Genomic DNA, 14,658 nt, shown 5'->3' with positions numbered 1-14,658 from the left:
AAATGGCTTCAAAGCAATTGTATCATGGATTTATGATTACACACACAACCTTTTTGGAACTGCAGACGCCTCAAGCATTCCAATGGAGATACAGCCTATATATGGTGAATTTGAGTGTACTACTACACCTTTGCTTTTCTTACTTATTTTTGTGAAATCCAGAGGATCTTCTGATGAAGGTTGAATGAACACTGAAACAATGTTCACATGCTACTGGAATCACATGCTACTGGATTATTTTCACTGGTTTTGGAGCTAGAGACTTTCTCAACATTCACAAAATCTCTTAGTTATTAGTGGAAATATTTATATTCTTTTTCATAGTGGGATCCTTAATAGTAATGTTAGTTTTCATTGAGCCAGTGCATTCAATATAAATTTCATTTTAATTTTTTAATAAATGCTTTGCAGCATTGGAAGAACATTCATATGACCCAGCACAATTAATTAGAACTTCAATGTGACTAAATGCTATTTCTTTTTAAACAATGAGGTTCTCACCCTTGTTGTATTGAAAAGCTACAATGCAGTCTTTGCCTAGTATGTTGTGTGGGCATTGGAAATTATAGCTTCTTTGACACAGCTGTGACAATTAAAAGTTGCAGAAACACATGTAGCTTCCTTTCTAAAAGTGAGTAGGTAGCACTTGAAAATAATACACAGAAGTCACAGTGGCCAAGTTAATTTCAAGACTGTGTAACCCACTAAACCACCAGATACGAAACATGCAACTGCAGCTGTAATGCCAAAAGGCATTATTGCATCCTATGGATCCTAATTCTGATCATACCCAGTAGCCACACATGTGAAACGAATGCCAGAATAGTTATTTAATTAGAACTTGGAAGAAAGCTGATGATTGCTGATTGCTGAGTACCTTGGCTTGGACCACTCCCTACCAGCAAAGTTTAACAGTAGCAATTACAGAATTACAGAATGAAGTAGGTTGAAGAAGACCTTGGAGATCAACTCCAGCCTATGACCTACCACCACCTTATGAAATAAACCATGGCACTGAGTGCCACATCCAGCCTTTTTTTAAACACCTTGAGGGAGAGTGACTCCACCACCTCCCTCAGCAGCCTATTCCATGGCCCAATCACTCTGTGAAGAAATTTTTTCTGGTGTCTAGCCTAAACTCCTCTGGAACAGCGTGAGGCTGTGTCCTGTCCGTGGTTGTCTGGGAAAAGAGACCAACCCCCACCTGATGGTATCCTCATTGCAGGCAGTTGTTGGGAACCCTGAGGGTCTCCCCTAAGCCTCCTTTTTTCCAGGCTAAACACCCTCAGCTCCCTCAGCTGCTCCACACCCTTCCGCAGCTCTGTTGCCCTCCTCTGGACATGTCTGAGCATCTCAACATCCTCTCTAAACTGAGGGGCCCAGAACTGGACACAGGATTCAAGGTGTGGCCTCAGCAGTGCCCAGTACAGGGGGCCAATCCCTGCCCTGGCCCTGCTGGCCACAGCATTGCTGATCCAGGCCAGGATGCCATTGGCTTTCTTGGCCACCTGGGCACAGCCTGGCTCCTGTTCAGCTGCTCTCACCAGCACCCCCCGGTCCCTTTCTGCCTGGCCCCTGTCCGGTCACTCTGTCCCCAGCCTGTAGCACTGCAGGGGATTGCTGTGGCCAAAGTGCAGGACCTGGCACTTGGTCTTGTTAAACCTCAGATTGCTGGGCTCAGCCCATCTATCCAGCCTGTCCAGGTCTCCCTGCAGAGCCCTCCTACCCTCCAGCAGATCAACACTCACACCCAGCTCGGTGTCATCTGCTAATTTGCTGTGGCAGACTCAATCCCTTCATTTGGATCATCAGAAAAGATAGTAAACAGGACTGAACCCAACACAGATCCCTGGAGGACACCACTGGTGACTGATTCCCAGCTGGATGCCGCACCATTCACCACCACTCTCTGGGCCCATGCCCAAATTACTGTTTGGGAAAGGCCAGAGAATACATATTGTTCTGTTACGTTTTTGTTTATTGTTCTCTTATCCATTTCTGTGCTAGCAATCTATGAAAAACTGTCTGCAGCCTGTAAATTTTCAGGTAAAATAGCATGTTTGCTACTCTCCAGCTTACCTAGGCTCCAGTGTCTCCAGTAAGGACCTGGACCCATTTAATCTGTTTTCCTGACAGTGATGGTTGTAGCTTTGCCCATCATTCTTCAGAACTTTTCTTTGTCCTTCCTGTGTTTCCACTTCAACAAGTCCAGAGTACTTCCTTAGTGGGTTCATTCTGATAAAGTAATAAGGCCACCCATTTGCTTGGGGAAAGCTTTGTGGAAGGAAGTTAGAGCATAGGTCTTATAAGAGGTGGCTGAGGGAGCTGGGGATGTTTAGCCTGGAGAGAAGGAGGCTCAGGGAAGGGATCTTGTCGCTCTCTACAACTGTCTGTGAGGATGTTGCAGTGAGATGAGGGTCAGTATATTCTTAAAAATGTGGGTATTAAAGTGGTAGGTGCTGCTGCCTATCTCTTGTCCCCAGCAAGTTTCTCCTGTCAAAAGGCAAGCTGAGTTAACATTCAGGCAATGCAGTCAAACCTCCACTCAACACTCACTGCAGCTGGCTCAGCAATAGAAGCAAGAAAGGCTCTTTTGCAAGATTTTATTCCAGCAGAATAACACAGTATCTGAAGGGCAAACCCAGGGAAAGAGGATGAACCCCGTGGAGCAGTCAGTTTATAAAGGGGAAGGGGTGGGGGGCAGAGCTGAGGGCTGGGCAGAGGGGCCCGGCCTCCAGGGGAACAGGAGTGGCCACCAGGGGTACCAAGCCAGTGACAGGGGAATGAGAAACCAGAGGAAGTTGTGACACCAAGACCATGGGGGAGTCTGTTTTTTTCCTTTGGGAGGGATGACTCTGTGGTAAGTAGTTAATGTTTCCAGGGCTGAGGGCTTGGGGATTGACCAAGTGGGGAGAGTTCATGGGATGATACATATTCTTACAGACAACAAGTGACAGGGTGAGAGTATTGGCCCCAAGTTGCACCAAGGGAGGTTTAGATTGAATATCTGGAAACATTTCTTCACAGGAAGGGTTGTCAATCCTTGGAACACACTACCCAGGGAACTGGTTAAGTCACCATCCCAGGAGGCCCTTAAGGATGTGGTTTAGTGGTGGGCTTGGCAGTATTAAGTTTGCAGTTGGTCTCAGTCCTAAAGGTCATTTCCATCCTCAGTGATCCTGTGATTCTGTGAAGCACTGGAGGGGTCTCTGAGGATGGGTGATGGGAATGACCATTTCTAGCACAGCAGGTTGTTTTTAGTTTTATTATCAAGCTGGTTCTTTTGCTGTAGAATTGAAATAGGTATGAGGATAAGATTATTCCCATCCCAACACCACTGGCATGGAGTGATTTGTCTTAGCAGTCTTCTACAAACAGTGCTCAAAGTGAGTGGTGTAAGGTGTCACAAGTTTTATTACCCAGGATCATACAAATTCCATCCACATTGTACCAGAATACATTTAACCTCATTCAGGCAGCAGACACATAGTGCCATTGAGTGAGAGAAACGGGCAAGCCAAGAACCTGTGACACTGAGCCAAGAGTATCTTCTGTAACCAGAGGTCTTTCATGAAGGGCTTCATTATTTGACAATTTTTGTAGCAGTAACTGTAGTTGACTTGAGTTGACAGGATACCCCTGTGTTCTCTGCTTTCCAGACAGCTCTGCTCAAATGCAGACACTATTGTGCCATAAAAGTGGCTCTGAGGGTTAAGGCTCTAAGCTTAAAGGCTTAGATTCTGGGGGAATTTGTAGATATTTGGTAGACATTATTATTCACTTGTTAACTAATGCAGAATAAACCTCTACAGTATTGTTGTTGCTGCAATCTCCTGTTCCAGGGTGAGTCCTTGTTTGTTTTGTCTCTGATACAGTGTTAATTTTCAGAGCTAACTACTGCAGTGTAGTCTGACTTTAAGCACTAAATTAAAAATATAATGAAAAATTAAAAATAATAAAAACTCCTCATGCAAGAAAAACATCTGCTCTGCATACCAGAAAAATACAGAAAAAACCTAGCTTTGTGCTGTATTAGAGACTGAGTATTACTTTCCTTTCTCTGTAAATATAGAATGATAAAGTACTGTAAACTTGCAGTATAATGCAATCCCATGCTATAAATCACGATGATGATGATGTGCTTCCAGGTCTACAGTTGTCTAAGCTTTCACCATGTCTAAATTCTCACTAATGCTGACAGTAATCATCCAGAGCTATACTGACAGTGAAAAAGCAGCAAAAATTTAATTATAAAATACCTTGTCTTTTGTGGTCCTGAGCTTTCATATCTGCAATTTCACACAACATAACATATATTGAAGCTAAGAATATTGATGCTTAGAACACTACACTAACCACTTGAACAGTACTATAGCACATGGAATAAAGTATCTTACATGTTTATTTGTGTAAAAAGACCTCTGAAGTCACTGTTTTTTAAACTGCCTGAAGAGGTCAGAGAGTATAACTAGATAATTGTTGTAGGACCCTTCTAACTGAAATAAAAATCTCCACAGGAGAGCCAACCAAAACCAAATATCACAGACATCTATATTTCTCTAACCTGCAGACCTGAACATGGTATGTCTCCTAATCCTGTGTCACAGAGTAAGTACATTATTCCAACTAAAGCTCCTTTTTGGCTGCATGAAACTATTTAGTAAATGTACTTTTCTATTTCTCTCCACATAAAAGGTTCTTTCTTTGCTCTCAAAGTATACATCATAATGGGATGAGTTTTGAATTTATTTCCAATCTCCACACTAGGATTTTATATGTATCTCTTATTCTCCCAAATGTACTGTTTATGGCCATTGTGCAAATATTGCTCTAATGAGATCAATTAAGAATTACATATATTTTGAACTTTATAACTGAAAGTATAATACATCTATACCTTCTATTTAATATCCATGGGTGGTTCTAGTACAACTCTCCTGTTCTGCTGTATGAATTTTCTGTAATAAGATGTCAGACAATGGCTAGTAGAGTGGAGTTGATAATCAACCAGGTTAAAAGCCCAATCTGTCTGTTGAGTTTCATGTATCAAGACTGTTTCATGTACTGGAACAGCTTACAAGGCTTTGGTTTGGTTCTACTTGCTTACTTTATACATCTTTTATCCATAACAGAATAATACGTATTGGTTCATTAGGTGCAGAGTACAAAAAGAAGAATTTGGTGTTTACAGGGATGAGTAAAGCTATTGAAGGTAAGCACTAGGAAAATAAGTTTCTTTGGCCAGAAATGAAAGAAATAGTGTAAGTAATGAGCATGGATAATTCTTATATTCTGGAAAAGGACAAATTATGACTACTTGATAAAGATTATATATCAGGACTTCATTGTCTGTAACAGCATTTCAATAACACCACTTGATATTACCAGTAAAAATAGCTCACTAATAGCAGGATCATTTGCATTCTCTTAAATTCAGTTAGGCAAAGCTGCCAGATTAAAGTTCAGAAAAAGAAGAAAGATATTTAAAAGACTGTCCAAAGTTGTGCAGTCTCGAGGGAGTGCTTCTCTTACCCCTTGTTTCAATTGCAAGATTTAACAGCTATGAGTGCACATTGCTTTGTGGGACAAGAATGAATTTTAAGTGCTAAGAAAAAATACAATGCATAACCCACAGTGAAATACAGGTTTGTTCCTGGCAGTCTTAACAGATATAGAGAGATATAGTTAAAGAGAGAGTGAATATAAATAAGGAAAATGAATAAACTAGGTTTTGTTTTGGATTCGCACTGAATTAATGAAGTGGGGATATGGAATTTCTCTGAGTTTTTAAGAGCATGGCTATTCTATAATTCATGCTGCCTAGTATGAGTGGAAATATTTGTGTGAATGCCAATCATCCTTCACTTTTAATGAGAAAATTTTTTAAAGTGTCCATCTATGGATTCTCTGGTGCTTATGATACAGTTGATCAATTTCTTTCTCCACAAAGCAATTTCAATAAAATGTTCCTTAAACTTGAGACAACAACGATAAACTGGGTCTTCTACAATAAGTGCATATTAATGCTTGGAGAGTTCATGACTGAGAAACTCTTGTAAGCCTGAATATGGTTCAGACTCCTTGCATTGTGGGGATACATGATGGAGTTGCATAGAAAGCATATTGAGGAAGATCCTTTTATCCCCTGTATTCCAGTGGCTCCTCTTCCATGCAATCTTTGGAGGTATGGGTACTTGAAATGGGTACCTGTTCAGCTCCTGAGATCTGTTTAACAGTTATTGTCATTGCAGTGTGAAAACATATCTGCAGTTACACCTCATCACAAATTATGGATGGGTTTTTCTGAATGTGTGGGTAATTGTAGGAGGAAATAGCCTGAATTTTATACAAGTAACAACTCCAATACTGTTAATGAAACTTATTATCATCTTTGCTTACACAGCACTATTTATCTACAATGACTAAAGGTGTAAAGTTCTGAAATGTAAAGCACTAATGGTGTTTGACATGGATCAATAAGCAAAGTTTAGATTCCTAATTTGAAAGATTTACACTAATTTCTGTGACCAGCTTTGACCAACTGGAGATCTTTGAAGCTGGATACTTTGAAGCTGGATACTTTTGCTGGAATTTTTTTTTTGTAAAGAACTTACTGGATCTGAAAATCAGATCTGAAGCTAGTCATAGTTAGTAGAGAATTTTTCTGATATCTACAATGACATTGTGCTTAGAGTGGAAGCCTTGAATGGCTCCTGAATGCCCTGGAACAAAATATCAAGCAAGAGGTACATTACTGAAAGATTTTTCATGTAAGTCCCTAAAAGTTTTGCCTGTGTGAAGGTGGACTTTCCACTGGTGAAATAGCTAATCTTATAATACAATCAATCTATTTCACCAAGGAAACTTACTATAGTGGAGATAACTATTGTCACAAGCTCACTGTCCCATATGGTCCTTGTGGCACCACTGAAGTACAACAAGATTTGGAGCCTCATTTTATAGTAAGGAAAATAATGAAAATGCTTCAGGTTTAATTGGCTTGTCCCATGAAATTTGGTCCAGATGGCAGAAGTACCACCTGGCTTTGTTTGAGGTAGTCCTGGGAAGCAAACAAAACCTTCTGCACAGTTTGTGCTGGCTTACTGCTTAGTTCCATTTTCAGACGAGGATGAGCAGTTCTTTCAGGTGTGCTCACTGCCAGACCCATCAGGGCTTTCTGACTAAACTCCATGCTGGCATAGTCACTCAAGAGTGGTACTTCTGTGGAAATGGTGTCTTCTTCACTTGTCACTGCTTCTGCAGGGATTTCTTCATGTCTTGGACTCATGTCTATGCTATTGCTAGGTTTTTCTGACTGGCAGGTGTCATGCTTGTTGTCTTCTCCACCATCTGTGGAGAGATCTAGGGTCAGAGGAACCTTTGATTCATGCTCTATGACAAAAAGGCTGGTGGTATCATTGTCTGACAGGGCCTGAAGCAGTGACCTTGAAACGTGTTTCCAATTAGTCTGTGGGAGAAAGCAAGAAAAAAGAATAATATGCTAATTAATCCATTTTAGCTCATTTTTGGTTTTCGAAATATGACTGAAAATACCTAATTTAAAGGACCATCTTGTCTGGTCCCATAGTATTTAATCAGTTTTTCTTGCTTTTATGTTTACTTTACACCAAAAGTAGTGATGATAAAATGTAAGCCTCATGATGTGCTGTTCTGAGAACACAGCTTTCAAAAAATTTAGCAAATATATTACTGTAAAAAGGCAGAAATTTGAACAGCAGCCAGAAAAAATTAAGCTGTCAGCTGCTATGAACAGTTTGTTATTTAACTTCATGCCATGCTGTGATCTGAGTATACCTGGGGTAATAAGTTTTTTGCAAATTCTGGATGGTTAAATGGAGAACAGTTGGTAAAACCAAGTTCCTTATTTTCCTCCTAGATTATTCTGTGTTTGCCATAATGGTTTTTAAATTATGGGCAGGCTGGTATATCTATTAGACATTTTTCTTTCCTTCCCCCCCTGCCTCCCTGTCCCCACCTGCTCTAAATTTTTTTACACTGGGTTTTTTGCAAGAAATAAGTAAGTGTGCATTGTTTTTTATTTTCTTTCTTCTTACAAGTTGTGATCTGACTGAGAAATGAGAATGTTGTTCTTTGAAGTCTCAGGAATACGAAATAAAATCTCTCTCTTTTTCTCTTGTAATGGGATAAGTAGACATCACTACATGGTTAACTTCTGCCTTTTTTTGAATAAAAATCTGGATGATATGAATGTTCATTATCATATTTTTTTATGAAGAGCAGCCCAAATTCCAAAGCTACCAAATCTGAAATAGGTTTTATATCTATTTACTTTAGTAAAGCATATGATACCATTTCCCACAGAATTCTCCTGAATAAATGGGCTGCTCCTGGCTTAGGCAGTTACACTGTTCATTGGGTAAAAAAACTGCCTGGATGGCCAGGCCCAGAGAGTGGTGGTGAGTGGAGTTACATCCAGCTGGTGTTCAGTCACCAGTGCTGTTCCCCAGGGCTCAGTACTGGGGCCAGTCCTGTTTAATACCTTCACCAATGATCTCATGGAGGGCATCCTCAATCAGTTTGCAGGTGACACCAAGCTGGGTGGGAGTGCTGATCTGCTGGAGGGCAGGAAGGCTCTGCAGAGGGATCTGGGCAGGCTGGATCATGGCTGAGGCCAATGGTGTGAGGTTCAACAAGGCCCAGTGCTGGATCCTGCCCTTGGGTCACAACAGCCCCAGGCAGCTCCACAGGCTGGGGCAGAGTGGCTGGAAAGGACCTGGGGGTGCTGGTGACAGCAGCTGAACAGGAGCCAGGCTGTGCCCAGGTGGCCAAGAAGGCCAATGGCATCCTGGCCTGGATCAGCAATGCTGTGGCCAGCAGGGCCAGGGCAGGGATTGTCCCCCTGTACTGGGCACTGCTGAGGCCTCACCTGGAATCCTGTCCAGTGCTGAGCTCGCAGTTTAGGAAGGACTTTGAGGTACTGCACTGTGTCTAGAGGAGGGCAACAGAGCTGTGGAAGGGTCTGGAGCACAAGTCCAATGGGGAGCTGGAGGTGCTCAGCCTGAAAAAAAGGAGGCTCAGGGGGGACCTTATCACTCCCTACAATTGCCTGAAAGGAGGATGTAGCCAGGTGGAGGTTGGTCTCTTTGCCTTCGTAAGAAATGAAAGAATGAGAGGAAATGGCCTCAAGTTGTACCAGGAAAGGTTTAGATTGGATATTAGGAAGAATTTCTTGTCTAAAAGGGTGGTCAGGCTGTCCAGGGATGTGGTGGATTCACCATCCCTGAAAGTGTTTGGAAAAAGTCTTCCTGTGTCAGTTGGAGACATGGATCATTGGTGAACTGGTTAATGGTTAGACTTAATGATCATGGAGGTCTTTTCCAAACAACATAGCAATGCTAGGATTCTGTCTGAAAGAGGCAATAGGCAAAGAAGAAGAAGCATCTTTGAAGAATCTTGGCTATGTATTATAGTAGAAGAAATGTATTTAAATATCTGTATAGAAGCTTTGCATCAGAAGTCTCAGTTATCTTTGATGGGCTGCAGCTGCGATGTCTTTAATTGGGCTGCAGCTGTAACTAATGAAGATGACTAGGATAAAAGGGGGCGGGATAGCCAGTCAGGGAGAGCTTTAGAAGAGCTTTGACTTGAGAGAGAGCACCATGCAGCAGAAAGAGTTAGTGAAGATCTGCAGCTATGAGAATACACCAGAGAGGTATTGGTGACCCTGACGTGATAGTTAGCAAAAGATAAGACAGCCGAGAGCTGTGGCAGCCAAGAGCTGTGACAGAACATAGCCTTTGAGTCAAAGAGCTCTGAAAGAGTATGGCCTTTGAACAAAGAGCTATGTAAGTTATACATAGCCTGTGAGTCATGAGAAAATATGAGCGTTGTACATAGCCTGTAAGTCATAGAGAAATGTATATATTGTAATTGAACATCTGTACAACTGTTAACTTAAGTAAAAGAAAAGGGGGAAATATAGTAGAAGAAATGTATTTAAATATGTGTATAGAGGCTTTGCCCCAGAGATCCCGGTTGCCCTTGATGGGCTGCAGCTGCGATGTCCTTAATTGGGCTGCAGCTGTGACCAATGAAGATGACTGGGATAAAAGGGGGTGGGTTAGCCAGTCAGGGAGAGCCTTGAAGGAGCCCCGACCTGAGAGAGAACAGCGTGCAGCAGAAAGAGTCAGTGAAGATCTGCAGCCATGAGAATACACCAGAGAGGTATAGACTTTAGAAGTCTGAGGATATCATTATGAGACTCTAGAGAAATAATAGAACAACAACAATGTATGAAGAACGGGAGACTGGTTTGGGTGACTGACTGACATTTTAGTTCCCCACAGTTCATTTTCCTTGTCTCTGTAATGAAAGTGTCTTCAGTTCCTCCTGCTGCTCTGTACCATGGGATGTATGACTGATATTTTGTTAAGTAATCCCAGTAATACTGGACAACAAGTTGTCTTGTTGTCTTTTTTGGATTATTTTTCTATTTTTTGTCAAGAGTTGGTAAGTTGCTCAGCTAAACTGATGTGGTTCAGTCTTGGAACAACTAGAAATCAAATTAATGTACAGAATATAGCAAGATTTGCTCCCTGCCCCTGTTTTGCCATACCTATTTGGGGAATACCTTTCTCCACAGTTCATTAATTGTTCAGAATACCAAATTAATTCTAGACAATATATCTGATAAACTGTTTATTGTACTGTCTCCTGACATGGTGCTTTTTCTGCTTTCTCCTAAACAGTTATCTGGTATCTGGTATTTTTGTGTCTAACATATTATCAACATTACAATATTCTCTACCAGGAATGGTTAATACAAACTTCATTTTCTTTGACAGTTGCTTTGCTTCTGCAGGAAAATTTAAAGGCATTTTTAATTAAGATATTTTGCTTTTATGCATTTTATGTCAAAATGGTGCTGTGGTTCATAAAACCTACTTGTCCTTTCTATAGCATGCAGTCTCAGCTTGTTTCACTTGCATTTCTTCATTGCAAAATGGCTACCTGATGACGAGCTCTGAACTCATCACTTCTTTAGCTGCATTTAGGTGCAAGTGAGGAAGTCCTGATCTGGAATTTGAAAATTCTGTTGCAGGAAGCAATGTTTCAGCAAAACTTCTGATTATCAGCAGACTATCAGGGTCTTCTGAAATACTGTCTCTGATTACTTCACTCTGTATCCCAGTTCTGGACAGTAGATACCTACCTAGCCAATGCCCAAAATTTGATGAGATAGAAGTCTGCTTGTTAAAGCTTGTGAGAGGAACTACTAGATTGTCAAGTGCCACCTTAAGTTCAAGTCTTCCAGAAAAAGAGATTTATAAAGGAAAGCAGTAGTAATTCCTGATACAAAGACACAATCATAGGTGGTCTGAGACTTAGGAGATAAACTTATGTGTTCTAAAAGGAGGACTTTTAGTATCAGATGTCACCAAAACTGCTGCAGAAATCTTGCTGCAATTGGGTTGCTAAGGTGGGAAGGCAAGAAGGTGAAGATACAGATAAGTCCACTAATAGGCAAAAGTGGATAATATGGTCTCCAGCAGCTGATTCTAATAGCTGTATTTTTTCCTAACAGCTGATTTTCCTGCTTATTTAGTGCTGAAATTCAGGTATACTTACCAAAATAAAGGGAAAAGCTGTGGGCAAGATGTGAGCATGCTGCTGAACCTTGGTGCCTGTAGGTAAGTAGGTGCTCCTCAGACAGCCACCAGCTGCCAGGCAGAGCCCCTGGATTGCTTTGGAGGCAAGCTGACGAGCAGACTTCAGAAAAGACCATGTTACATGGCCTCTCTCATTAGACTGGTCTGGAATTAGGCCACAATTCACTACTTTGTATTTTGAACAACTTGTACTTAATAATCAGTTTGAGTTGGTGAAAACTGACTGGTTAATGGTTAGACTTCATGGCACTTCATTTTATGGTAAGGAAAATAATGAAGATGCTTCAGGTTTAATTGGCTTGTCCCATGAAATTTGGTCCAGATGGCCAAAAAACCTCTGAATTTCTCTCTTTAGACTCCATCTACCTCCATTCGGCTTTGATTTGTTCTTTTAAGGATCATGTCTTTAAAAATGCTTTACAATGTACTCAAAAAAAGTCTGAGACCTTTATTAAATTTTAAAGTGTATACGGCCTATGCCTAAATAGAAACTATCCCCATCCTATATTTTGAATATTACTCTGGCTTCCAAGCAGCTGATATTAGACATTTTCTTGAGTAAAGTGTGAAAGGACAGATAACTAGCACTATAGATTAATCAAAGATCTCACCTGTGTATTTTTTTTAAGCTGTCAGAAGAGTACTCACCATATCTTGGAGTGCAGTGCTGTTTCCTGGGGTGGGTACACTGCGCCAATATGATATTTTCAGCCTGTAAAGAAGTATTTTACATTTAACATCAGGTTAGATGATTGACATTTCCTATGCATTTAAATTAATTATTGTTCATACATAACATATTGACATTTTTGTAACCATAAAAAAGGTGTTCTACAGAGACATGTAAGCATAATGCTAATTAAAAGCTGATGACCAAACTTGGTAGTCTATACTGAAATACTGAGTTAATGATGATTAACATCCTTATTTAATCACAAAGGAGCTGTGAAAGTACTGGCAATGTGGTCTTTTTCTGTACTTTTAATCTATACATCTAATTTATCATTTCCACAAATCCTCCATCTTCCTTGAGGGCTTTGGGATATACAAGACAAAGCTTGATTTAGTAAGTATTTGCTCCTGGGCTTTGATTTAAAACTTCCCTTTCCCCTGAAAACAAAGAGCAAGATGCTGCAGTGCAACAGCGCTGGTAGTCTGGGAGAAGCTCTAAGGAAACACAACTCTTGCTCTTTCCTGATTGTTTTGAGTTTGTCTCTTTCTGGGAGCTATCACGTACAGTATCTCACCTCCATAAAAAAGCCTCAACAAAGCTGTAAGAGAGGCTGAGACTTTAAGTAGTCCATCACTCTGCCTTTGTGTTGGCTTCAGTATTTTTCAGTTTTGAAAGTAAAGCTAGACTTCATTAGCTTTAGGATACTTTGCCTCTGCTTAGGCTGTGGTTGAGGTGAAAACTGTGGCTGTAAAGTTAATGAATCTCCTGCTGATCCCGTGAAGATGGGTGTTTGGCTGGCTGGTGACACCTTTCTTACAAATCACGACGCCAATTGAGATGAGGGCATCACTGGGACCCTTTATCTCAATTCAAATGTTCAATATTACTACAAATGTACAAATTTAACCACTATTTTGTAGTGCTACACTGGGCTCCTGGGTGCTGCCTGGTTGTTTTGTGTTTTGTTTTATTTTTTCCCCTTTCCTCTTTTCCTACTGGGCCCAGACAAAGAGGTGTGGTCTCAGACTGAACACAACGAAGTTTACTCTAGGTCAAAAGTAGGTAAGTCTCAGAAGTTCCTGCCAAAACGGTTGTATCAGACACAGTGCAACTTAAAATACAAGATGAAAAGGCTGAGTCTGTTTCCCAGTGGCAAGGACAAGAGTTTAAAGCTAAAGCAGGCTATGTCATGCTGTGTGGCTCTCAAGCCACAGGTTGTGCCAACGGTCCTTCAGCAATTGTGCTTTCAGCTTCTGAGGCTGGTGTTTTGTGAAGAAGAGAAAAAGGGAAAGTAGCGTTCTAGGACACCAAATAGTAACATGAGTGGTTGTATGCAATTAGGTTTGTCAGAAAATTATTATTGGAACCCATTACTATGCAAACCTTTTAGTCATAGTGTATGCACCTGATATTGTACTTCAGATTATTATGTGGGGCTGAATACTTTATTATTGCAGAAACCAGTTTTTCATAAAATAAGAGGACCATTGCCAGATCTTATAGTCACCCTTATTATTCTCTCTTGTTCCTACTCATTTATTGCTCCTTGTCATTATGTGCTTATATGCATACTTTATAAATTTAATATCCAAATGTGTTTGCAAGAAACATCTTAGATAAAATTTATCAAATGCATGCTTTATCTATATATATGTAGCATATGTCCCAGTGTGAGAAATGCTCCTGTCTCTTTCTAAGAGTGTTTGTGACAGGAGGTAGTCAGATAAAGGAACCAAAATCTAAAGAGTACAGATTTTTTACAAATTTGTTTTACCATTTAAATTACCTTATAGCTTAATTAGCTTAGTGGCCTGTAATAGCTCTCACTGTGAGATTACTGTGGTGGCTTTGGTATTGTGCATTTTTTGAGTTGTGTTGCCTTTAATGACATAAAAGGCCCAGTGTTATGAAACTCAGAGCTAAGCAAACAAAGAGTGCTGCTAACAACTCCAGCCAATATTCTGTCCTTACCTTTTAATCACCAGGGAACAAGTGAGAGGTGCAAAAACCAGAATGAGTATCATGCTGAAACAAAGACCAAGTTCTCCTTTATCTGATGGGAAACAGAAAGCTTGAATCAGATTTATGGTGTTAAGTACAGAATGACCTTATTAACTTCATGAGAGAAATATTTCAAACAGAAGTCAAAGCCAACTTTACACATTGCTCTGGAATTTAAGCAAAATATAGTTAAAACTAAAGCTGGTGTTTTCAGGGGTGTGTGGGCTTTTCAGGATTGTATTTTTCTGATATCTACATATTACAGAATGGTTGGGATTGGAAGGGATCTCTGAAGCTCAGCTATTCTAATCCCCTGATAGCAGGTTCACCTAA

At 40.5% G+C, this 14,658-nt stretch overlaps 1 protein-coding gene across 1 annotated transcript in view; it reads right to left on the bottom strand.

Annotated features, from left to right (window-relative positions):
- Nucleotides 1–3,084: 3,084 nt before the first annotated feature.
- LOC139589158 (interleukin-6 receptor subunit beta-like) overlaps nucleotides 3,085–14,658 on the bottom strand; it is a 35,057-nt gene continuing 23,483 nt past the window's right edge. The window contains exons 13-15 of the mRNA XM_071425301.1: nucleotides 14,296–14,377; nucleotides 12,300–12,363; nucleotides 3,085–7,468 (exon numbers count right to left, since the gene is read on the bottom strand). Coding sequence (XP_071281402.1) covers nucleotides 6,992–7,468; nucleotides 12,300–12,363; nucleotides 14,296–14,377 — 623 coding nt within the window. The 3' untranslated portion in view covers nucleotides 3,085–6,991. The remainder of the gene's footprint in view (nucleotides 7,469–12,299; nucleotides 12,364–14,295; nucleotides 14,378–14,658) is intronic.

Source organism: Agelaius tricolor, unplaced genomic scaffold, assembly GCF_023055355.1.
Source record: "Agelaius tricolor isolate 1412-34295 unplaced genomic scaffold, bAgeTri1.0.p SCAF_4, whole genome shotgun sequence".
Taxonomy (NCBI): Eukaryota; Metazoa; Chordata; class Aves; order Passeriformes; family Icteridae; genus Agelaius; species Agelaius tricolor.
Note: the sequence above shows the minus strand (reverse complement) of the source record. Positions and strands in the feature narration are given on the sequence as shown.